Consider the following 25,405-nt stretch of genomic DNA (forward strand, 5'->3'; position numbering starts at 1 on the left):
TTTCTAGGTAGTAGCGTTTAAGAGTTTCTTTTATCACTGTCATGAAAAAAAAAAGTCCATTTGAACATAAAAGCCAGAGTCCTGGAATAGGAGGAGGCTCACATTTTGAGAAACCGTTTTGAGAATATGTTGACTTCAGGGGCACGTGGATGGCTCAGTCAGTTAAGCGTCTGAGTTCAGATTAGGTCATGATCTCATGGTTCGTGAGTTTAGGTCCCACGTCGGGCTCTGTGCTAACAGCTCAGAGTTGGCTTTAGATCCTCTGTCCCCTGTCTCTCCCCCTAACCTGCTTGTGTTCTTTCTCTCTCTCAAAAATAAATAAACATTAAAAAAGGATACACTTCTACATTTTGCCTGTTCAAATGAAGTAGATAAAAGTAGATATTGACTTTAGATTTTGTCTTTTAAGTTTTGGTTTTCAGTGACATTTTCACTATCCATTCTCAATGCTCCTAATGTAAATGCTGTTACAGTACAAGGTCATGTCTCAGTTTAAAAGTACCTGCCTAGGGCGCCTGGGTGGCTCAAATCAGTTAAGCGTCACACTTTGGCTCACGTCACGATCTTGCCTTTCCTGAGTGAGTTCGAGCCCCGCGTCAGACTCTGTGGTGACGGCTCAGAGCCTGGAGCCTGTGTCCGATTCTGTGTCTCCCTCTCTCTCTCTCTCTGCCCCTCCCCCGCTAGCACTCTGTCTCTCTCTCCTTCAGAAATAAACATTTAAAAACATTAAAAAATGAAAGTACCTGCCTGGTGTCCATAACTAGAACTTAAAGTAGATTGCAACCATTAGGACTGTGGGAATCACAGAGTTGTTTCTTCCCCTCTCTTCCCTTTATTGACTAAAAAAAAATTTTGTCGTAGAGCAGTTTTAGGTTTACACAAAAACCGCACAGTGAGTACCTTGAATTCCCATATCTTCTTTTCCCTGCACACAGTTGCTCCTGGTAGTAACTTCTGGGTTAGTGTGGTGCATCTGCTGCCTCTGGTGAACTCAATTTCCTAGTTTACATTAGGGATCTCTGTGTGTTGCACAATTTGTGTGGGTTTTGACAAATGCATAATGCCATGTCTCTACCATAACAGTTTCACTGCCCGAAAACCTCCTTGCTACACTTAATTATTCCTTTCTCTCCTCCTGAGCCACTGGTAGGTCACCACTGATTTTTCTGCTGTTTCTGTAGACTTTTCCAGAATACCATACAGTTGGATTACACAGTATGTAGCCTTTTCAGATAGGCTACTTTCAATTTTTTAAAATGTTTATTTCTGAAGGGTGGGGGAGCGGGGGAAGAGAGAGAGAGGGAGAGAGATATGAGCGGGGGAGGGGCAGAGAGAGGGGGAGACACAGTCCAAAGCAGGCTCCAGGCTCTGAGCTATCAGCACAGAGCCCGATGTGAGACTTGAACCCACAAACCATGAGATCATGACCTGAGCTGAAGTCTGACGCAGATACTCCTCAGATTGGCTACTTTCTAGTAATATGAGTTTAAGTTTCCTTTGTATCTTTTCGTGGCTTGATGTTTCATTTCTTTTTAGAACTGAATAATATTCCGTTGTCTGAATTTACCATAGATTATTTCATTTACTTACTAAAGGACATGTTGGCTGCTTCTGAGTTTTGGCAGTTATTTTGTTGTTGTTGTTGTTTTCTGTTTTATTGTTTATTTATTTTTGAGAGAAAGAGACAGAGCACGAGCAGGGGAGGGACAGAGAGAGAGGGAAACACAGAATCTGAAGCAGGCTCCAGGCTTTGAGCTGTCAGCACAGAGCCCCACGCGAGGCTCAAATTCACAAACCTCAAGATCATGACCTGAGCCGAAGTCAGATGCTTAACTGACTGAGCCACCCAGGTGCCTCAAAGTTTTGGTGATTATGAATAAAGCTGGTGTAAACTTCCATGTGCAGATTTTGTGGGGATATTTTTAACGCATTTGGATAAATACCAAGGAGCAGGTTTATTGGATCATATGATTAGGCTATGTTTAGCTTTGTAAGAAACTTCCAAACTGTCATCCAAAGTGGCTGTGTTACGTTTGCATTTCCATAAACAACGAAGGAGAGAGTCCCTCTTGTTCTGTGTTTTTGTTAGGATGTCAATTCTTCCTAACTTGATCTGTAGATTCAACATAATTCCAATCAAGATCCCAACAAGTTAATTTTGTGGATATTGGTGAAGTGATTCTAAAGTTTATTTGGAGAGGAAAAAGGTCCAGAATAGCTAACAGGGTACTGAAGAACGTAGTTGGAGGACTGATAGTACCTGACATTGAGAGTTCGTAACAAGTCTGTAGTTTTCAAGACAATGTGGTATTGGTGAAAGAATAGACAGTAGATCAATGGAATAGAATAGGGAAACCCAGAAATAGACCAATGCAAGTATGGTCAACCAGTGTTTGACAAAAAAGCAAAAGACAGCTCAATGGATAAAGCAGAGTCTTTTCAACAAATGGTATTGGAATGACTGGACATCCACATGTTAAAAAAAAAGTCTAGACATGTACTTTTCACAGATTGACTCAAAATGGATCATAAGCTTAATGGAAAACACAAAACTTAAAATTTCCAGAAGATAACATGCAATAAAATGTAGGTGACCTTGGGTATGGCGGTGACTTTTTAGATAGAATACCAAAAGCATGATCTGTTAAAGGAAAACGTGACAAGCTGGATTTCATCAATTAAAACCTGCTCTGGGAAAGATACTGTTAGGAGAGAACGCAAGCCACAGACCAGGAGAAAATATTGGTAGAGCTCCTATCTGATAAAGGACTTCTATTTAAAATATACCATGAATTCTTAAAATGCATTCATAAGAAAATAAAAAATCCAGTTTAAAAATCAGACAGTCTGACACGTCATCTGAGAAGATACATAGATGGCAAGTAATCGTATGGAAAGATGCGCAGCGTCATCGGCCATTAGGGAATGAAAGTAGAATGAGACGCCCCTGTGCCCCTATTGCAGTGACCCAGGTCCAGGCACTGGAAACATGTACACGGACTTGGCTCAGCCTCACACAGAGAAGGGCCCACTGTGTCAGCGGCAGTGGTGTTGAGTCTCTGTCTTTGTCGCCCTGTGCCTTGCTAAGAAAAAGAATATAATAAAGACACTGACTTTTTGTTTGAAGTTCATCTAATTATATTCATTGCCCGATTGCCTGAAATGGTAAGAATGGAATGCAGCTTTTCTTGACTTGTGTTATTTAATCTTCAAGATGAGGACTTTTATCTTATCCTCCCCTCTCCCCCGACACATAGGAGTCTTCCTGTGATCAGAGTGAAGGTTCTTGCTCTTCTGAAGAAGAGGAGTGGAGGAGTGACAGGAGGAGTCAGAGTGACAGCGAAAGTTCAAGGTACTTGCTGCTGCTTTAAAAAATTTTTGTTGTGGGGCGCCTGGGTGGCTCAGTCAGTTAAGCGTCCTACTTTAGCTCAGGTCACGATCTCGAAGTCTGTGAGTTCGAGCCCCGCGTTGGGCTCTGGGCTGATGGCTCAGAGCCTGGAGCCTGCTTCCAAGTCTGTGTCTCCCTCTCTATCTGTCCCTCCCCCGTTCATGCTCTGTCTCTATCTGTCTCAAAAATAAATAAACGTTAAAAAAAATAAATGAAAAAAAATTTTTTTTTTGTTTTAAGTAGGCTCCACACCCATTGTGGGGCTTGAACTCACGACCCCAGGATCAGGAGTCACACACAGCAACCCCTCTGTAGGCTGGGGCACCCCTCCAGGTGCCTGCTTTTCATTGTTTTCATCTGCTCAGCAACCTAGTCCCAGGCTTGGATGGACCAGTCTGTGAAGGGCAGTTGAGTTTCTCGTACAATTAAAAGGAGAAGAAAACTGGGAGCGTCTGGGTGGCTCAGTTGGTTGAGTGTCTGACTCTGGCTCAGGTCACAATGTCATGGTTCATGAGTTCAAGCCCCATGTCAGGCTCACTGCGTCCTTGCAGAGCCTGCTTGGGATCCTTTGTACCCGCCTCCTCCTTTCTCCTCCCCTGCTTGTGCTCTCTCTCTGTCTCTTTAAAAAAACAAAAAAAAATTAAAGAAGAAGAGAACTGGATTAACAGCTGTGTGTATAGAAAGTTTTTTGGGTATGTTGGACTGTACACATTTGAGCCCACAGTGTACAATGTAGTCTTGGGCTGTAGTCATAAAGAGCAGTATCGAGAATGTATGTGGTAAGACCATCATTCTATTTACTGTCAGTTATTGCATGTGTGGACCTCTAGTTTTGGGATCCAGATTTCATGGGACCCAGATGTTAACATCTGTTCCTCCTTTTGGTAAATAAAATGTCAAGTTCACCTTGGCAGATGCTCGTGCCAGAAACCTGGACATCTTTCTCTCTTCACAGCATAGCCATCACCAGGTCTAGAAAAGCGTCCCTTCTGAATAGGACTCAATCTTATTTCTGTTCCTATGGATGCTGTGCCGGTCTAGACCACCATACAATACTCCCTTTTTCCTGTCGTGACTTTTTTTATTCTGTTATGATTGAGGGGCTGGAGTGATTTTTAGAACGCTTGTCTATTTTTTTTATAAATTTAATTGTGAAATATGAAATATACATAACAGAATTTACCATCTTAACCATTTTTAACTGTATATTTCAGTAACATTAAGTACATTCATACTGTTGTGCACCCAGTCTCCAGAACTCGTTGCAAAATTGAGAGTGTGTACGCATTAAACAGGGATTCTCCGCTTCCCGCCCCTCCCCTGGCAACCTCTGTTCTGCTTTCTAGCTCTGTCATCATTGTCTTTTAATTCAGCTTCTCTTGAATTTTATCGTACAAAGCAGGTGCTCTTACAATTTTTCTAAATAGCTCTTTTTAAATAAACTGCTCTTGGAAATGTGCATGTGAGCGTGAGTGTGTTTTATTGAGCCTGAGAGGTGTGTGGTTGGCCAGTGGTGGTCTCAGTGGAGCCCTTTATCCTGCTTTCTTTCCTGCATTTGCTGAAGCTGGTGGTGGCAGGGGCTCATTTTCTAGATCTTGTTTCCTGTTTGACTCTGCTGCTGCTCTGGACTGGGCCGGGACCACTTCCTCTCTTGGATCTTTCGTCCTGTTCAGGAAAGTCCCCCTCTTGGCAAGGAACTCTGACCACTTCCAGCTTTCTATCTGCTGTGGCTACACTTTCCTTGGGATTCTCAGTGTGTTCACTAATGGTTTTTCATTCCAGTTAGAATTTTAGTCTATTCCCGAGTCACCTTTCACTTGGGGGAGGGGGGCCTACTCTTACGGTTCTGCATGACCTCTACTGTTTCCATAATTACATTCCCATCTTCTGAAAGGGGAATTGTTGGTGGGCTCTAAATGTTGTCTTCCATGAGGTTTCCTCTATATTATACTTAAAACAAAAAATTCCTCAGGCTTACATCCTTTCCTAATTTCCAGTGTCTCTGTCTCTTCCTCATGATCTCTGGTCATTTCAGTATTTGCTGATGGTGAAGGCAGATTGTTCAAGTTGAATCTTCCCAGGATCCTTCCTTCCCTCCTCTTCATCTCTTAAGGTTATGTGATTAAATTGCCATTAGGGCTTAGATTCTGGTTCCCTACAACACATACTGCTTTTCTTTCCTAGTGACTCGTCATCTAGATACTCTGACTGGACAGCTGATGCAGGCATCAATTTGCAGCCTCCTTTACGAACGTCATCACGTCGACGAGTTACCCGCTTTTGCAGTAGTTCAGAGGATGAAATGTCTACTGAGAATTTATCTCCTCCAAAAAGGAGACGAAAGAGAAAGAAAGAAAATAAGCCTAAAAAAGAGGTAAGAGAAGTATATCTTTAAAACATCTATTTACGCTTTCTATCAAGTGTTTCTGTCCATATTTAGAAATTAAAAGTCTTAGGGAGATTGGAGATTTTATATACTATTGACACTGTTAAGTCTTCAAGACTCAAATGTAAAATGCAAATTTGTATTTGGAAAAGCCACTTTCTTCTGGAGGCTTCTCTATCGAATCTGCCCCAAATTGGCGGTGGCACCGGCTCCTTCCTCAGTCTGACACGGTAAGGGGGAGGGAGCTCTATTGTGCTCAGAATCCCACAACTCTTTATTTTCTCCTGTTAATTTCAACACCAGAACTATACTTCAGGGCATTTTAGGGCACTTTCTTCTTGTTTCCTCTGTCATTGCCTTGTTTCCCAGTTACATCTGCCATGTTCTCTTTCATTTGGCACGTTCACAAGCAGGAGTACTTGTGATGTTCCTATTTCTTATCATATGTTCAGTGTTCATGTCGTGCAAGTAACAGTCATTATTTTTTTTTTTTTTTTAATTTTTTTTTCAACGTTTTTTATTTATTTTTGGGACAGAGAGAGACAGAGCATGAACGGGGGAGGGGCAGAGAGAGAGGGAGACACAGAATCGGAAACAGGCTCCAGGCTCTGAGCCATCAGCCCAGAGCCTGACGCGGGGCTCGAACTCACGGACCGCGAGATCGTGACCTGGCTGAAGTCGGACGCTTAACCGACGGCGCCACCCAGGCGCCCCAGTAACAGTCATTATTTAAAGATGCCACGTCTTTGTATTCCTCACGTATTGCTGTGTCACAGACCATCCTGAATCTTAGCTCCTTACAGCAACAGACATGTATTCCTGTTTGGTGGGTCAAGAATCTGGGGGCTGAAAAGCTAGGTGAGTTTTGGTTCCCAAGGTCACAGTTATCACACTGGTTGGAGCTACAGCTGTCTGAACGTATAACTGGAGCTGCCTGATCTTCTTTGAACCCTATTCAGTTGGGGAGTTGGCTGTAGACCCAGCTACTCACCACATGGGCCCCTCTAAAGAGCTGCTTCGGCATCTGTATGACATGGTGGCCCACATTCCCTAGGTTAGGTGATCCAGAGGTGTCAGCAGGGGTAAGCCTTAATGCCTGTGACAGCTTTGTCTTAGAAGCCTCTTGTCACTTCTCTCTTACTCTGTTTGAGTGGAGCGGTTGTGGGCTGCACCTATGGAAGAGATGAGGAGGATCAAAGAGTTTGTTGGCACATTTTAAAGTCACCTGTCTTAAAACCTCAAATCAAGAGGAGTCTCCCTGTGATGAGTAGTCGACGGTGAAATTCAGAATGGTCTCTCGGCAGAGCAGGCTGGCTGTCGAAGAGGATTTAGGTTGGAAAGGAGCCCCCTTCCATAGGATGTCAAGTGGTATGAAGAGTCTATTAGAAATCCGGGAGAGGCTAGATGAGTGCCGGGGGAACCTGCACTGCTTTCACCAGTGGCCCACAATGTACACGCTCCCGTGTGTGTGAAGGAACCAAATACATATGCCGTTTAAAAACTGATCATTAGGCGACGTGCCCATTCTCATTTGACATAGCATTTCTCACTTGGTGAAGTTTCTTTTGTTTGTCAATCAAACCACGCCCTCATGCCCTTTCTGTTGTACTGGACTTTGTTCTCATCCCCTTGGCAGAGCTTGCGGAGGATGACTCCGGTGGAGCTTGCAAATATGGAACATTTATATGAATTTCACCCTCCCGTGTGGATAACGGACACCACACTTCGAAAGTCTCCTTTTGTTCCTCAGATGGGTGATGAGGTGAGAGTAGTAAAATTTAGAAATGGGAATATGGACCACAAGATAGTATTTTACCCTTAGGTTTTAATTTATTTTTAAATGTATACTTTTGTAGGTAATCTATTTTCGACAGGGTCACGAAGCTTATATTGAGGCTGTCAGAAGAAATAACATTTATGAACTGAACCCTAATAAGGAGCCATGGAGAAAAATGGATCTTAGGGTAAGATGATCATATTATTAAGCCATTAAACATCTAGCACTGTATAGTTAAATTATTTATAAATCCATTAAAAATAAACCTTCTGGAGGTATATTTCATTACTGTCTTTTTGACTGCCTACTTAAAAACATTTCTGCTGTTACCTTCCTAAGCCTTGGGATCCAGCAGAAAGACATGTTTGTCAGTGGATGGTCTTCATGTATTGCTGATTGGTGTATAAAATTATAAGTGTGTTCGTCACTCAGGAAGGCAGCTTGGTAGTATATATCATTAATGTTAAAATGTGTGTATCTGGGACATATATTCAAAAGAAGTGGCAGCTTTTCAAAAGAGGAAATACAAATTGGAAAAGAAGTTGAACCGCGTGCACAATAGACTAGTCTGTTGGAAAAGCTTTAGCTCCCCTATACTTAACCAGTTAAATAAAAAAAAAAAAAATTTTTTTAAGCAGTGAAAGAAAAAAACCCCACATTTTAGCAAGTAGCAAAGATTTTGGTTTGTTACCAGTTACTCACATTGGTGACAGGACAGGGTATATGAAACAGCCCGGGCTTTGTAGAGGCTATCTTGGCGATTGGAATTGAAACTGGAAAATATTCAGATGTTTTAAAATCTGTGACTTTATTTGCGGTGATTTAGGAAACAACTGGAAGTGCATGTGAATTTATGAGCAAGACAATTCCATATCCCTGTTTATAAAAACAAAAATTAGAAAAAGTCCATGTATCCTACAGTACTGAATGGATCAAGTCATGGTACCTTTTGCAGAGTTGACTATGGTATGAAGCCCACTGTGTAATTGAGGCTTTTAAAATACTTGAGTGAATGACTGTTAAATTTTTATAATTTATTACTAAGAGAAAAAATGGGATGTGAAATGTTGTTTGTGGTTATGGTAATAAAAACTTGCAGACATGTAGTCAACCAGAATAAATACATCAAAATGTCAATGGTGATTATGTATGGAATAGCATTGCCGTTGATTTTTTTTTTATTCTTTGTATTTTATATGTTTTTGATACTTTTAGTAATTATTAGAAGGTAAAAACAACTATCTTAGCAAAGATAGCCATTTTTTTTCTTCTTCTTCTTCTTTAAGTTTATTTATTGATTTTGAGAGAGGGAGAGAGAGAGAAGCCCAAGCAGGCTCTCTGCTGTCAGCACAGATCCCGATGTGGGGCTAAATCCCACGAACAGTGAGATCATGAGTAGGAGTTGGACATTTAAGGGACCGAGCCACCCAGGCACTCCCAAAGATAGCTGTTCTTAACTCTCCTTCAACTTAGTGGCTCTCCGTCTTGAATTTGGCTTACCATATGCTCTGATTTATTTAGGTCTGTTTCACTTATCACTGAGTTGATCCTCATTATTCACAGATTCCATATTTGTCATTTTGCCTACTAGCTGCGTGTTATTTGTAACCCCAAATCAATGCTCAGGGTGCTTTCTGGTCATTTGCAAACACACACACAGTGGCAAAAAATTTGATTTCCCTGACCGGCCTGTTACCTCCTGAGGTCGAGCGAGGTGATACCTTCTTGTTTGAGCTCTCACATCATAAATAAGTGTCCTTCTCACGATCTATTGAATGCAACATAAATAACTTTAGTATTTTTATGCTTTTTGTTGGTGACTTACTGTTTAACATAGCCCCCGAGTGTGATGCTTTAAAGTGCTCTGCTGTGTTACTCAGTACAAGAAGGTGATGATGTGCTTTCTGGAGAGAACACCTGTGTTAGATAAACTTTAGGCATGAGTGAGAAGTCCTTTTGGCTTTGAGTTCAGTGCTAAATGAATCGACAGCATCTTCAATGAGATGTCTTTACACAGAGACACACATAAAACAAGATGATGTATCTCTAGGAAGAGAACAGAGCCAGAAAGAAATTCACATTATTCACAGTAATCGTCTTTAGATATTGTGCTGATCAGTGACTCTTATGTTCCTTCTTAACACTTTGTGGTATGTTTTCTAAAGTGAGTATATTCCTTATGTTTGAAACAGTATTAAATGTCTATCCTGAAAAAGATGTGAAGATTAATTTTAGCAAAAATGATTTAATCACTGTTAACTTGGAAACCTGACTTATAAGTTGACTTAATGTGGCAATACGTGGAGATTTATAGTCTTGAGAAATTGCTTTATTTTAACCATTTTAAACATTGCATTCTTTAAAAAATATCTGTTAAAGGATCAAGAGTTGGTCAAAATAGTTGGAATACGATACGAGGTTGGGCCCCCTACGCTCTGTTGCCTCAAACTAGCATTTATAGATCCTGCAACTGGAAAACTTTTGGACAAATCTTTCTCTATTAGGTATGTGTTACTCTTTTTTTTTTTATGGAATTGTTTAAATTTAGATGTTTCCTCTTGCTGATCAGCATGTCCCTCATAACTGCGGGGTAAATAGTGGAGCACTATGGACAGCCTGAGGCGGGAGTTGAGGTGCTCATAGCTGGGAGTAAAAGTAGTATGCTGTAGCAACAATTAGGCATTGGCATGTTTATGCCTTTTTCCATGCCACTAATGTGTGGAGAACTCTGGCCTGTAGGCGAATTTGTGTCTGTCTTTGTTTTTGAGAAAATGTTAGAATAAATGATTTGCTAAATGTGTGCTGTCCATTATGGTGACCCTTAGCCACACGTGGCTCTTGAGCTCTTGAAATGTGGCCGATTTCAATGGAGTGTGATGTACACACTGGATTTTGAAGGCTTGGTATGAAGAAAAAGTAATGTAAGGTATCTCGTTATTTTGTATTGATAACATGGTGAAACCGTGTTTAGGGTACATGGGATAAATTAATTTTACTAGTTTCTCTACTTTTTTTAATAAGGCTAGTCAGAAAAAAATTAGAAATGCAGCTCCCATCCTGTTTCTTTTGGACATTGTTGCTTTAGACTGTAACCTGCTGCTCAGGGAGTTTAATAATCTTTTATTTCTGTTTAGATACCATGATATGCCGGATGTCATTGACTTTCTTGTACTGCGTCAATTTTATGATGAAGCAAGACAGAGGAATTGGCAGTCTTGTAAGTCTGTTCTTACTGAGTTTCATACACCATTAGAAAATGATCTCTCCGTTTATTGGCCTATTTTTTTGTTGTGGTGCTGCTTGTTATGGTGGATGCAAACATGTGAATTCTGGAAAGAAATAGAAGTGCATGGAAAGTATTTTTTGCTTTACTGCTTCTTCATAAGGACTGTTAGCCAAGCAGCATTTCTTGTGGGGATTGTTTCTTATGCGTTGACTGTATGTTAGGGGTGAACTTTTATATCCTTTCACATGTCCACAGTCTGCATTTTTTTTCTATCTTTACTGTGACTGGTATAATTCACAAAGTTATCTTATGATCTAAAACAATCAGGAAATTGAAAAATAATGCAAATTACTTCTAATCTGCATTGTAAATAATGCAGCCACTTAGGAGAGTTCATTCGCCTTTGAGCAGTTTTGGTCTCTTATTAGGAATAGTAAGTTTTAGGCTCTGTCGTCTAGTGTACACGTTTGTAAATGATGTTAAGGCCTCATTAATTTTCCTAGTTGTTGCTGCTTTTTTCTACAAGTACTACAAATAGGTAAATTTTCGACAAATTCCCTGAGTCATCCCTATTTGAAATGAAAGATTGTTGGAGAACGTGGCTGTTCTTAGTGGACTATTTTCAACGGTAATACCCACACAAATAGTCAGGACTGTTTGGGGACTAAAGGAAATTTTTCTTGAAGAAAAACATCTAGCCATACACAGAAACAACCAAGACCAAACTCCAGTCATCTGGAATGTGCCGGAGTTAAGGTCGATAGCCAAATCCTGAAGAACTTCAAAGTTTCGCATCTGTTCTGTTTATCCAACACCCATGACGTCTAAGTTGGAAGCTCTCATTTTGTTCCGCCCACACGTGCATCCAGAAATTGTTTTAAACTCCCGTTCTCTGTAGCTGAGCTCTAGAGGTGGATTCCCACTTGCCTCTTGAAATTTAGTGCCTTTGTTTTATTTTTGTGATTGGGAAATTAATGTACCAGATCTTTTAATTAATTCAATTTTGCCCCCCCCCCCCCCATGAAATCTGACCGATTCTCTCGAAGTTTGAGCAGTGTCAGTAAAGGAAGTTGCTTAATCCTGATTTTATTGCGTGAAGAACTTTACTAAGCATGTTTATTCTACTCTTGAATAGGCAAAATCAGTTTTGTTTTTTTTTAATTCTTAAGGAAAAGCCAGGTTTTACCTTCAGAAAAGTGATCTCTTAAGGCTCCTTTTAATTTAAAGTGTTATCTTACAGTGAAAAATACTTTTATCTAAACCGAAAGTATCTTCTAGTTGTTTTGTTTTTGAATTTTTTTTTTTTAAGTTTATGTTTGAGGGGCGCCTGGGTGGCTCAGTTGGTTAAGTGTCTGACTTTGGCTCAGGTCATGATCTTGGGGTCCGTGAGTTTGAGCCCCGTGTCGGGCTGTCCTGACAGCTCAGAGCCCCGAGCCTGTTTCAGATTCTGTGTCTCCCTCTCTCTGACCCTCCCTCATTCATGCTCTGTCTCTCTCTGTCTCAAAAATAAATAAACGGTAAAAAAAAAAATTTTAAAGTTTATGTTTGAAAGAGAGAGAGAGAGCGAGGGGAGGGGCAGAGAGAGAGAGAGGGAGAGGGAGGATCCCAAGCAGGCTTCATGCTGTTCACGCAGAGCCCAACGCGGGGCTCCACCTCACAAACTGCGGGATCACGACCTGAGCCGAGATCAAGCGTCCCACCCAGGTGTTCCTCTTCTAGTTTTAGATAAATAGGGAAGGAAAGTATTATAAAGTTGGTTCTTGGTATCAAAAACTGGCTTTTTTTTTTTTTTAAGTTTATCTGTTTGTTTTGAGAGAGAGAGAGAGCAAGTGGGAGAGGAGCAGAGATAGAGGAAGAATCTTAAGCAGGTTCCACGCTCAGCACGGAGCCGGATGTGGGGCTCGATCCCGCAGCCCTGGGATCATGACCTGAGCTGAAATCAAGAGTCTGAGCACCCAGGCGTCCTGGGTTTCTAGTGACTTTGAAAAATATAAAATGTACATAAAAGTCATGTTTATGTGAATTTAAAAATATTTTAAGAACCTCAAAACATGCAGCTCCAGTAGTGATACTGCTGTTGTTTTCAGTTTTAGAGAATTCCGTGGAAGCATACTTTGTTAGTACTCTTTGTGGGTATTTTATTACGTAAATATTCTCTTTCTGAGGAGTGAAATACAGCTTTAATTTTGATGGATACCATTTCTGTCAAACCTTCCTTGAAAGCAGAATTGCTAATCTACCAAGGAATTGTTAGTGGTGGCTAAGCAACTTTTTTTGTTACTGGTTTTGTTTTGAGAAAGGTGGAATGGATGGAAGGGAAGAGGTGGGGTTATGACAGCAGTCTGTTCCTTTTGTAACATGAAACCGAGCTCACCTACAATGTGTTCCTCTAGAAGGGATGCCGTTGTAGGGTACACAGACGATTACTGGAGTCAGTTGGAGTATTCTGTACAGTTACTTTGGTTTGTGGATGGAGCCCTCCTAAGATCTACTTCCTGCTTCTACATATCCTCCTGAGATAAAGGGATATGTGGGTGTTTAATTCTTTTTTTTATTAAAAATTTTTTTTAATGTTTATTTTATTTTTGAGAGAGAGAGAGAGAGAGAGAGAGAGAGAGAGCGAGCAGAGGAGGGTCAGAGAGAGAGGGAGACACAGAATCCAAAGCAGTCTCCAGGCTCTGAGCTGTCAGCACAGAGCCCCATGAGGGGCTTGAACTCACAAACTGTGAGATCATGACCTGAGCCGACGTTGGACGCTTAACTGACTGAGCCACCCAGGTGCCCCTAATTCTTTTAAGTAATAAAGTATGTAAGCATATCCTAGGGTATATCTAGAACTGATTTTTAATGTGAAGTCTTAAGAATTAAAATTCTGTTTTATGTGGAAATATTTATATAGGGAGAGCTTTAGAATAATCATGGATTCTAGTCATACTTTTATAATATGTTTTATTCAGGAAGTACATGTTTCAGAGGTATTTAATATACTTATTAAGCAAGTATATTTTGATCATATACATCGTTGTAGAAGATTATTGAGTTTTGTTAAGCTTTGTTCTTTGTTCCATGTTGTAAAATGTGGTCGAACCTATTTTGGGGAAATGTTTGGATCCAGTAAACAACAGAATCCAGTCAGAAGCATGTTAGTCTATTGCACTGTATGGTTATACACCGTCAGTAAATTACTCGGTGTGACATTGTATCTTTTTACATTTATTGCTGAAGATTGCTGGAAAGTGGGGAAGGATGGCTGATTTTAAGATAAAAAAAGTAATTTCTTTTTTTATCTGTATCATGGTATTTTATAAATTAAAAATGTGTCTCAGACTTGGTCATCTTTTATAGGTGATAGGTTCCGTTCTATCATTGATGATGCTTGGTGGTTTGGAACAGTGCTAAGTCAAGAGCCATATCAGCCGCAGTACCCTGATAGTCATTTCCAGTGCTACATCGTTAGGTCTGTATGCAGTTGAAATGAATTCTCTACAGACATTCGTTCATTGTGGTGGGTGGTTTTATGAATAATATGTTTCAGGTGAAAGACCATGATTTAGTCTGTCATTGAGTCCTGTCTGTCATCCCCATGCAGTGTCTCTCGCACGCCCTGGCTGCTTCCCGTTCACCAGGTTCTCCTTGCCTCCCTGGTCCCATTTCTGTAGCCTCCTAATAGTTCCTAGTTGAGGAGCACATATTACGTCATTTCCCCTGTTCAAGGAAATCGTTGCTGCTTTTCCATCGGCTGTGGAATAAAGTCACATTTTGAAGTGTGGCATTCAAGGCTTCACAGGGTTGTTGAGTTTTTTCCACCTACCCTGGGTACAAGCCACACAGGACTTCTGACTTTGTCTTTGAACATTTTTAATGCTTTCTTTTTCTCATAATGTATTCTCCTAAAAAAAAATCTTACGGTTAATATTTAAACTTTCATTGCTACAATAAGGTTTTCACATTTTATTTTTGTTTACTCTTTTGTGGATACCTAGTTATTAGCCACAAGTTGTTTTTATGAGAGGCTAACTGGACTTTTGGTTTTTTAATAGGTGGGACAATACTGAAATTGAAAAACTTAGCCCATGGGACATGGAACCAATTCCTGATAATGGTATATGATTTTTTTTTTTTAAGTTTTAGCAGAAACTATTTAAAAAAATTTTTTTTAAACATTTATTTTTGAGAGACAGAGGGAGAGGGAGGGCCAGAGAGAGGGAGAGAATCCCAAGCAGGCTCCACGCTGTGAGCGCAGAACCTGATGCAGAACTCAGACTCACGAACCATGAGATCATGATCTGATTCGAAATCAAGAGTCAGATATTTAACTGACTGAGTTACCCAGGAGCCCCATGGTATATCATTTTTAAATAATGAAAATATTTTACCTGTTTTCAGTAACTGTGAGATTTACTAACCCCCCACAGAATTAATATGAATCGGGCTGATTAATTCTTATCCTAGGCTTCAAGTTTGATGCTGACTGCATTTTAATAGCCTATTATCATTTCTTACATAATCCTGGCTAGTCATTTTGTAGCATTTCTCTCCGTTTGGGCTTGTTTCATATTTACTCATTATCCAGGGTTTGCATTTCTGGTGCTAGTGTTAGAGACGTGGTATATGGTCCTCAGTGCATCATATCATGAGGCACATGATGTCCATTTGTCCTATTACTGGGGGTGTTAACTTTCATCATGTGACTTAGGTGGTGTCCCAGGTTTCTCCACTATAAAACCACTGCTTTTTCCTTTGTAGTGTCTGGTTTAGGAGTTTTGACAACTTAAGTATAATATATATTTGGTTAATTATTTTTCTTTCTTGTTCTTTGGAATGGAATTTATAGTTGACCCACCTGAAGAGTTAGGAGCTAGTATTTCTGTCACTTCCGATGAGCTAGAGAAATTACTCTACAAACCTCAAGATGGTGAATGGGGCCAGAAATCGAGAGATGAAGAATGTGAACGAATTATTAGTGGTATAGACCAACTTTTGAATCTTGGTAAGTTTTTAGTGTGGAATGTTTCATGTTCAAGTTTTCCTTTCCTCAAAGGTATTTTTTTTTTTTTAAATGTTTATTTAATTTTGAGAGACAGAGAGTAGGAGTGGGGGAGGAGCAGAGAGAGAGGGAGACATAGAATCCGAAGCAGGCTCCAGTCTCCAGGCTCTGAGTGGTCAGCACAGAGCCTGACGTGGGTCTCGAACCCAGGGACCATGAGATCACGACCTGAGCCGAAGTCAGCCACTCAATCGACCGAGCCACCCAGGCGCCCCTCCACAAAAGTATTTTAAAAGCGCAGCAAACTTTGGTGGCATTCTTCACTACAGTTTCTACTTGCTCCTTTTTGTTTGGGCCTGCATTGTTAAACGTGGCTCTATTTTTGAGGAATTTGCAGAGAAATAATCTCCTGTGGGTAATGAATTTATCGATGAAAATGTTTTGTGTCTGCCTTCACAGACATAGCAGCGGCTTTCGCAGGGCCAGTTGATCTCTGTACGTACCCGAAGTATTGCACCGTAGTAGCTTATCCAACCGACCTCTACACGATTCGAATGAGGCTCGTTAATCGATTCTACAGGTTAGTAGAAAACTCCTTTCACAATAGTTTGAAAAGGTGTTTGGTCATCCTGAGTGGAGTGAATGGAAGTGGTGGTTGATCGTGACAGTGGTGGAGTGGGGGCTGATGCACGCTATTTTCTGTTTCACTCTCTTTCATTATAGTGATCTTGTGGTCTTCTGTGGTAAGACACTGTTCGATGTTGGAGAGGTGTCGGATTAAAAAAAATTCCACGTGGGGCGCCTGGGTGGCTCAGTCGGTTAAGCGTCCGATTTCAGCTCAGGTCACGATCTCGCAGTCCGTGAGTTCGAGCCCCGCGTCAGGCTCTGGGCTGATGGCTCAGAGCCTGGAGCCTACTTCAGATTCTGTGTCTCCCCCTCTCTCAGCCCCTCCCCCGTTCATGCTCTGTCTCTCTCGGTCTCAAAAATAAACGTTAAAAAAAATTAAAAAAAATAAAAATAAAATTAAAAAAATTCCACGTGCTTGTTACAAATTATGTTAAGTAGTTAGACATCATTTATTTGCATGTTATTCCTATTTAGCAGCTTGATTTTAAAAATAAAGTTGAATTTTAAAAATTGGCCTTTGAAAGATTGATTCCCCAGAGTCATCAGCTTTTTATCTTTGGCTTCTAGAGCACTGATAACTATAAAATTTCCTATTCTCAGTGATTTTTAAATTTTTTAAAAAAAATTTATTTACTTATTTATTTATTTATTGCGTATTTATTTCTGAGTGAGAGAGAGAGAGAGAGAGAGAGACAGAGAGAGAGACAGAGAGCTTGTGGGGAAGGGGCTGAGAGAGAAGGAGACATAGAATCCAGGGAGACGCAGGCTCCAGGCTCCGAGCTGTCAGCACAGAGCCCGATGGGCTCGAACTCATGAACTGTGAGATCATGCCCTGAGCGGAAGTCGGACGCTTTACCGACTGAGCTACCCACGTGCCCTGATTCTCAGTGATTTTTTTAAATTTTAAGTAATTGATAGTATTTTATTTGTTACAATTCATCTACTTTGAGAAATTACCATTTCAAAAAACTGACTTCTTACATTGATGGTGTACTTTATCTCTGTAGCCAGACATGGGAATGTGCATTTGTTCAGAAACCACTTTACCAGGTTACTCTCTTAGGATTGATGATATTTAACACCTTTTCTTCTTTGAGTCTCAGTAGCTTCCGTTGTGCCTGTAGACACTGTGCAAGGGAGGGTTGCTCCAGGTTGCTCTGGATGTGATGAAGTGAACTGTTAAGATTTTTGGTCTTTAATTGTATTCTCTGTGGTTTAGCTTCCAGTATAATTGCTTATGGTTATGATCAGGTTGAGAGCATTAGAAGGTTATTCATTGTAACTGCACTTAGGATTTAATATATTAATACATGCTGGCTTAACGTGCTGGGAATTTTTTTTTTTTTAACAACCTGGTTTCTGTGTTTTTGTTTTCTGAGCTCTAAATTGCCTGCTTTTTTGTTTTGAAGGAGGCTATCTGCATTAGTTTGGGAAGTCAGATACATAGAACATAATGCCAGGACATTTAATGAGCCTGAAAGTGTAATTGCAAGATCAGCTAAGAAGATAACTGACCAACTTTTAAAATTTATCAAGTAAGTTATCTCCTATTATAGATGTGGAAAGTGGCTTTGCATAGCTATACCTCTTGCAGCCATCTAGTTCTTAATTTTTGCTCTCTGAATTACACCCTTTTATTAATATGCTATGTTAAATAACATTTCTGTACATATTTATTGTGATTATTACTTTTAGTAAAGGCATGAAAAATAGAACAATCCAATGTTTTCTGCTTTTTAAAATTGAAATAATTTTATACTACAGAAGTTGCCCTATGTATACCCCTCACCGGGTTTCCCTTAGTCATTTTTCATGACTGTGGTGTCCTCATGAAACATGAAGAAATTACCCTTGGTGTTAACACTAATGGCTGCACACGCTTGCTTGCATTGGGAGATCATTTAGGAGGAGGATGGAAAGTGGGATCTGAGTTTTAACATCATCTGTCCTGATGAACGTTGTCTGTCACTTTGGACAAATTGCTCAGCCTGTTTCCGTTGAAATTAATGAATTGTGCTGTGTGATCTTAATGCCATAGCCATAAAAATTGTTTGAAAGGATTATGTATTAGAGAAGATAATTTATAAACTGTGCCATCATTTTTACTATGTGGCTACAAACTGGGAAGTAACTGGTTCTGGCCTATCTTGCTTTGCTGGGTTGAATCCACTTCTTGCCTGGATGACCTGGACTTGTTTCCTCTTCCCCAGGACTTTGATTTTTTTCTACTTCAGGAAAATCACATACCCATTTTCATCTTCTTCATGCCTAGATAGTCCTACTTCAGCATTCTTTCTTCTGTGTGTACAGGGAAGTTAAGATCTAATTTGCTTTAATTTCTGCTTCTCCCCTCTATATTGTCTCGAGTCAATCCATGTTCCTGGTACTTACTGTACGAATATGCCTAGTGATGTGTAGGAACACTCATCTTCACATTCATCCAGTTGAGGCCATAATTGGATTATTTCTGGATTGCCAGCTTAATTTTTATACATACTTAGCTGGGGAAACAAAAACTTACTTTCCATATTCTAAGATGGTCAGTTGTTTCCGCAGAGGGTAGATTAAAAAACTGGATATTCCTTTGCTTGAAATTAGGTATGCATAATTGGGGAACTGTTTATATCTTAACCTGTAGTTTGAATCTTTGACATCAGACACGACAACTGCATACTCTTAAACATGTGAAAAATTGCTTTTTAGGAATCAAGACTGTACACATATCTCAGAACTTTCTAACACTTCCGAAAATGATGAGCAAAATGCCGAGGATTTGGTAATGAAGTTTGTCAATTTTATAATGATTTCTGTTCGTTTCAAATGGTGATTTAAAAATATTGAGCGAAGTAGAAAAATAACAATTCTTGCTATATTCCAATGAACTATGAAACTTTTGATAAAAATATATATATTTTTTGTTTTTTTCAATATATGAAATTTATTGTCAAATTGGTTTCCATACAACACCCAGTGCTCATCCCAAAAGGTGCCCTCCTCGATACCCATCACCTCCCCCCCCCCCCCCCCCCCCAATCAACCCTCAGTTCTCAGTTTTTAAGAGTCTCTTATGCTTTGGCTCTCTCCCACTCTAACCTCTTTTTTTTTTTTTTTTTTTCCTTCCCCTCCCCCATGGGTTTCTGTTAAGTTTCTCAGGATCCACATAAGAGTGAAAACATATGGTATCTGTCTTTCTCTGTATGGCTTATTTCACTTAGCATCACACTCTCCAGTTCCATCCATGTTGCTACAAAGGGCCATATTTCATTCTTTCTCATTGCCCTGTAGTACTCCATTGTGTATATAAACCACAATTTCTTTATCCATTCATCAGTTGATGGACATTTAGGCTCTTTCCATAATTTGGCTATTGTTGAGAGTGCTGCTATAAACCTTGGGGTCCAAGTGCCCCTATGCATCAGCCCTCCTGTATCCCTTGGGTACATTTCTAGCAGTGCTACTGCTGGGTCATAGGGTAGGTCTATTTTTAATTTTTTGAGGAACCTCCACACCGTTTTCCAGAGTGGCTGCACCAGTTTGCATTCCCACCAACAGTGCAAGAGGGTTCCCGTTTGATAAAAATATATTTTTAATTATCCAGATATTCAGTTTGTTTTAACCAATAATTGATACCAAATAAATAGCATATGTCTGCGTGAATAACATAGCTGAGGAATGTGTCCTCTACTTTTGCAATTTCTAAGAGTTGGATTTAATTGTAATTACAAATTAACGAACTTGACCATGCTCACGGTACCCACAAGTTCTTCACTCAAGGTGGTATCAAAGTTCAAGGCAAATATCAGTGATGCTGGGTAATTTCACTTATTCTCTTGGTAATTTCTATCGGAATAAAAATGGCCATGCAAATATTTTGTTTTTCAACGTTTTATTTTATTTTTGGGACAGAGAGAGACAGAGCATGAACGGGGGAGGGGCAGAGAGAGAGGGAGACACAGAATCGGAAATAGGCTCCAGGCTCTGAGCCATCAGCCCAGAGCCCGACGCGGGGCTCGAACTCACGGACCGTGAGATCGTGACCTGGCTGAAGTCGGACGCTTAACCGACTGCGCCACCCAGGCGCCCCATGCAAATATTTGATTTAGGGAATAAGAAAATGTGTGGAGTATGAAATTCAGAACAGTAGGAAATGGTTTCTTGGGTTTTATGGATAGAGATGAAACACACATTGGAAGTTGCTGATGCATGTCCTATTTAGGTCCTGCACAAAGCACCTTTTTATAGCTATCTATAGGAATTAGTTTTCCTAGGGAGTGTAGAGGGTTATTAAGAATGGTTGGTTTATGGGAGTCTGGGTGCCACAAAGACCTGATAGGGTCTGCCTTTTGAGATTTTTGTGAACAAGTTAAAATCCTTGTAAGACCTAATGTGTTTGATATGCTTTTAGGTTATTACGTTTCGGATGAGAATATTAACACTTACGGTGCTCTGATTTTTGTTCGTAGGATGATAGTGATCTTCCTAAAACATCTTCTGGAAGAAGGAGAGTAAGTTAATCTGTTCGACTGACCTTTGTTGTTTGCTTATTCTGTATTTTGAAAGCAGCCTCAGATTTCAGGTGTTACTCTGACAAGTTACCTTGAAATGGGTATTGAGCATTTGTTAAAAGAAATGGAAAATCACTGAGAGGCGGGTAGTCAGGGAAGGTTTAGTGGAAGAGTTGGGACTTGAACTTTGTTTTCAGAATGAGCTGGAGGAGAAAGAGGACGTGCACAAAATAAGGAGCATTTGGGACCCATGTCACGAAGTAGGCACATGTAGCATGCCACTAGGCTAGTGGTAGAGCACTGGCCTGCCCAGTGTAGGGACTGAGTGTTGGGGTGAGCAAGGGGGCTGTGTCTGGCTGTGACGTTGGGAGTGGATGATGGTGATCTTGAAAACCAAGGATTTCATTTAAATTTAAAGGAGAGACTCAATTTCACCACCATAATAGATGCAGAGATTTTGAAGGGTAACAGAATCGGTACTAAAGGAAGTGAGGAACCTGTTGCAAGAACTAGAGTGTAAGGCGGAGCCTCGTCAGGGATTGTGCTTGTATGCAGTGGGAAGGCTGGTAGAGGAGGAGCCCTTGTAGGGGAATGTTCACTAGGGTTTGGTGAATAACCCTTTTTTTTAAATGACACCTGTTGGGAAGATGGAGTTAAGGAGAATGACGTATGGATATAATGAGATTTTAGATACTGGGTTTGGTTGTAAGTTTTAGATACTAAGTTTGAATTGTGGCGTCACCAGCAGCTCTTGTGGTTATAATGTAATATATTAATTAAAGGAAAGGTTATTAAATTTTTTTAAATGTTTATTTTGAGAGACAGAGACAGTGTAAGTGGGGGAGGGGCAGAGAGAGAGAGAAAGAAAGACACTCCCAAGCAGGCTCCGCACTGTCAACGCAGAGCATGACATGGGGCTTCGAACCCACAAACCGTGAGATCATGACTTGAGCCAAAACCAAGAATCGGACATTTAAACAGACTGAGTCACTGAGGCACCCCTAAGGAAAGGTTATTAATTTAAAAATGCTTAACATTTTATTTTTAAGGTTTTTTTAATGTTTATTTTTGAGAGAGAGCATGAGCAGGGGAGGGGCAGCGAGAAAGGGAGACAGAGGAGCTGAAGCTGTGCTGCCAGCAGAGTCCAATGTCAGGTTCAAACTCATGAACTGTAAGGTCACAACCTGAGCCGAAGTCAGACTGTCAACTGAGTGAGCCAGCCAGGCGCCCCTAAAATGCTTAACATTTTAAATTTTGTCCAAATACTGCTTAAATTTAAGCTTTTTATCATACTAATTTTCCTAATATGCTTGCCCCAAATAACACTGAGAAGTCACACTTGAAGAATTGTCATCTGATTGTCATTTTCGTATAATTTCTTATTTTGGGGGGAAAATAATTTCATTTTTAAACAAAATCCCAGGTGTTTAGTATCTGTATAGCATTTGTTTGCTGTGGCCGCCATAGCAAATCACAAATCTAGTGGCTTAAACAATAAAAAAAAATAATAATAATAAGGTCTTCTAGGTCTGTAGATTAGAAGTCAGACATGGGTCTCAATGGAGCTAAAATCAGGGTGGTGGCATAGCTGTGTTCCTTTCTGGAAGCCCTAGGGTAGAATCCTTCTCCTTGTTATTTTTTAGCTTCTAGAGGCTCTTGTCCCCTCATCTTTTATCTTCAAGCCAGCAGCTTGAAGTCTCGAAGTCTCTGACTTTCAAAAGGACCTTTGTGGGGCGCCTGGGTGGTTCAGTCAGTTTAAGCGTCTGACTCTTGGTTTCGGCTTAGGTCATGTTCTTGTGGCTTCATGGGTTTGAGCCCCACATTGGGCTCTGTGCTGACAGTGCGGAGCCTGCTTGGGCTTCTCTCTCTCCCTCTCTCTCTGCCCCTTCCCTTCTTGTCCTGTCTCTGTCTCTCAAATAAACTTAAAAAAAAATTTTTTTTTAAATCACCTTTGTGATCACATTGGGCCCATCTTGATAATCCAGGACAGTCTTCCCATCTCAGGATTCAAACCGGTGGTCAGATCTGCCATGGATAGTGACAGCCATAAGTTCTTAAATTAGGATGCAGGTATCTTTGGGGCCATTCCTTAGCCTACCACTTCGTCTAATGTGAGTCTTCACTTTCTGTGAAAACGTGTTCTAAACTTGGGAGATAAGTGGTAGAATGAAAAATGCTTTCAGAGTAATGGATGTGACGTTACTGACCTTTACAGAAAAGTGGATTTCTTCTAAGTAGATAGAAAATAAAAGTAGCCACATTGTTATAGCACACAAGGCCACAGCTCATGTGCATTTTTACCACCGTACTATACCAGACCGCAGTGTGACATTTCCAAGACTGAAAAAGCTTATAATATTGTGAATGTATTTTTAGGTCCGTGATTGGAAAAAAACGAGCATCAAAGCCACCAACTATGTTGAAAATAACTGGAAGAAACAGTGTAAGGAACTGGTGAACTTAATTTTTCAGTGTGAAGATTCTGAACCATTTAGACAACCTGTTGATTTGGTTGAATATCCAGTAAGTTTTGCCATTGTTTGAATGTTTGGGCCTTCTCGTTTTGTATAGAGATTGGGGTGGAGGTGTTTAAATTAAACTTTAACGAGTAAGATGTCTGAGCTTCATGTTAACTTTGTCTCTCACCACTAAGGCAGCTGTGGAAGATTTGTATTACACAGTTTTTCTTGACTTTTCTAGACCCCTCGTAACTTTAGCTAAGGCTTAATCACTGCTACATCTTAATGGGAGGATCCTACATGTTTGTCTGTTTTCTTAGTAGGCTCAGCCCCAGGAAAACTATAAATTGGATAAAAGCTCTGTATTCATTCCCCAAATATGAGAATGGAAAATGACCTTTAAAAAAAAGATTACAAAGCACAGATTTACTGTAAAAGCTTAGAAATTACATTAAGAGTATAAAGAAGAAAATGAAAACCATTTAATATCCTACCAGATATATCATTTTGGTATATTTCTTATTTTTTCTGTATGTCTGAGCCTCTTTTTTAAAAATTACTGATGATTCTTAAGGTCCTTCTAACCTTTTTCTTTTCTCTCATTTTGAATGTTTTGGAGATCTGATGCTCGTAACATTTCTAAAAGTAGGAATCAAATCTTTGAACTAATTCTTGTTTTTAAAACCTAGGACTACCGAGATATTATAGATACTCCAATGGATTTTGGAACAGTAAGGGAAACTTTAGAAGCAGGAAATTATGACAGCCCTTTGGAATTCTGCAAAGACATCCGGTTGATATTTAGCAATGCAAAAGCATATACACCAAACAAAAGATCAAAGGTAATTTTAAAAGTGTTTCTCAATGAAAAAAGTGCGTGGTCTGTGTTGATGATCATTTTCCATTTGCTGGTACGTGTTGGAACATTAAGGATGAGTGAGGAGGCCGAGAACACTGGTAAGGCTAGAGCTCTGTCTCTCTCCCCTCACCACAGTTAATGCTTACCTTTCCTAATGTCGTGGAAACAAATGGGAATTGGAGGCAATGAGGCCACCAATGAGAAATGAACAAATTTGAACTTGATACATAGGATGGGAAAAATCTGTTTTTATACATGTAGGAATCTTGAAGAGTGGATTTGAAATTTAATGATAGATTCTGGAAGATAATTAAAAGTAAGAAAAGGAAAATCGGAAGTGGGGGTAAGACTCCTGAGAGCATAGTAATATTTCCAACCCAAAGAGGAGATACATGAGCCATCTGATTATTGGAGAACACAGGTGGAGAGTACACCCCTAAAGTTGTGTTAAAATGTTACATGTTGGATAACTTCTCATAACTTGTTGAAGCACAGTGAACAGACAAAAGTGTACATAAGTCTCTCAGTGAATTCTCACGAATAATCACAAACCCTTGTAGCCAGTGTGCTGGTAGTTTAACAAAGAGGGATGATTTGAGAAGACTCTAAAGAAAGCACTTGCTTAATATTATAGCACTTTGTCTATGATCAGCAACTATCGCTGCTAAGTAACCATTTTGCCTTAATTTCACTTTCTCTTTATTATCCCCAGACTCTCCTGTGTTAATTATTTCTCAATCTGAGAACTGCTTCCTTGGATTCAATGTGCAGATTTCACATCACTTTAAATCAGTTTAGCATCCGGTCCAACATTTTTCCAAGTTGATGCTATTGTCCGTATTCACTGTTATTGAGACTTTCTTCCCAGAGAGAAATTTCATTCATGCTTTCCCTCGCCTTTTATGTAAAATACTATTTGAGGATAGATATATCATCAACTGTACAACTTATTGGATTTTTATATATTATCAGAGTTTCAAAATTGCGGTTAAATATATGTAACATAAGCTTTATTATTTTAACCATTTTTAAGGGTATGATTCATTGACATTAATTACATTCACAATGTTCAACGATCACTGATTTTCCTAAAACTCTTTCATCACCCCAAACAGAAACTCTAACATGAAGGAGTAACTCTACATTCACTCCCCGCTTAGCCCTTGGTAAATGTCTCATCTACTTTGTCTG

At 39.9% G+C, this 25,405-nt stretch overlaps 1 protein-coding gene across 1 annotated transcript in view; it reads left to right on the forward strand.

Annotated features, from left to right (window-relative positions):
* BRWD1 (bromodomain and WD repeat domain containing 1) overlaps window positions 1-25,405 on the forward strand; it is a 126,570-nt gene that overhangs the window by 79,373 nt on the left and 21,792 nt on the right. The window contains exons 22-36 of the mRNA XM_043593587.1: window positions 3,258-3,352; window positions 5,573-5,762; window positions 7,411-7,536; window positions 7,631-7,738; window positions 9,931-10,055; window positions 10,686-10,768; window positions 14,123-14,234; window positions 14,818-14,879; window positions 15,612-15,767; window positions 16,224-16,344; window positions 17,801-17,926; window positions 19,095-19,167; window positions 20,855-20,896; window positions 23,273-23,419; window positions 24,045-24,197. Coding sequence (XP_043449522.1) covers window positions 3,258-3,352; window positions 5,573-5,762; window positions 7,411-7,536; window positions 7,631-7,738; window positions 9,931-10,055; window positions 10,686-10,768; window positions 14,123-14,234; window positions 14,818-14,879; window positions 15,612-15,767; window positions 16,224-16,344; window positions 17,801-17,926; window positions 19,095-19,167; window positions 20,855-20,896; window positions 23,273-23,419; window positions 24,045-24,197 — 1,719 coding nt within the window. The remainder of the gene's footprint in view (window positions 1-3,257; window positions 3,353-5,572; window positions 5,763-7,410; window positions 7,537-7,630; window positions 7,739-9,930; window positions 10,056-10,685; window positions 10,769-14,122; window positions 14,235-14,817; window positions 14,880-15,611; window positions 15,768-16,223; window positions 16,345-17,800; window positions 17,927-19,094; window positions 19,168-20,854; window positions 20,897-23,272; window positions 23,420-24,044; window positions 24,198-25,405) is intronic.

Source organism: Prionailurus bengalensis, chromosome C2 (assembly GCF_016509475.1).
Source record: "Prionailurus bengalensis isolate Pbe53 chromosome C2, Fcat_Pben_1.1_paternal_pri, whole genome shotgun sequence".
NCBI lineage: Eukaryota > Metazoa > Chordata > Mammalia > Carnivora > Felidae > Prionailurus > Prionailurus bengalensis.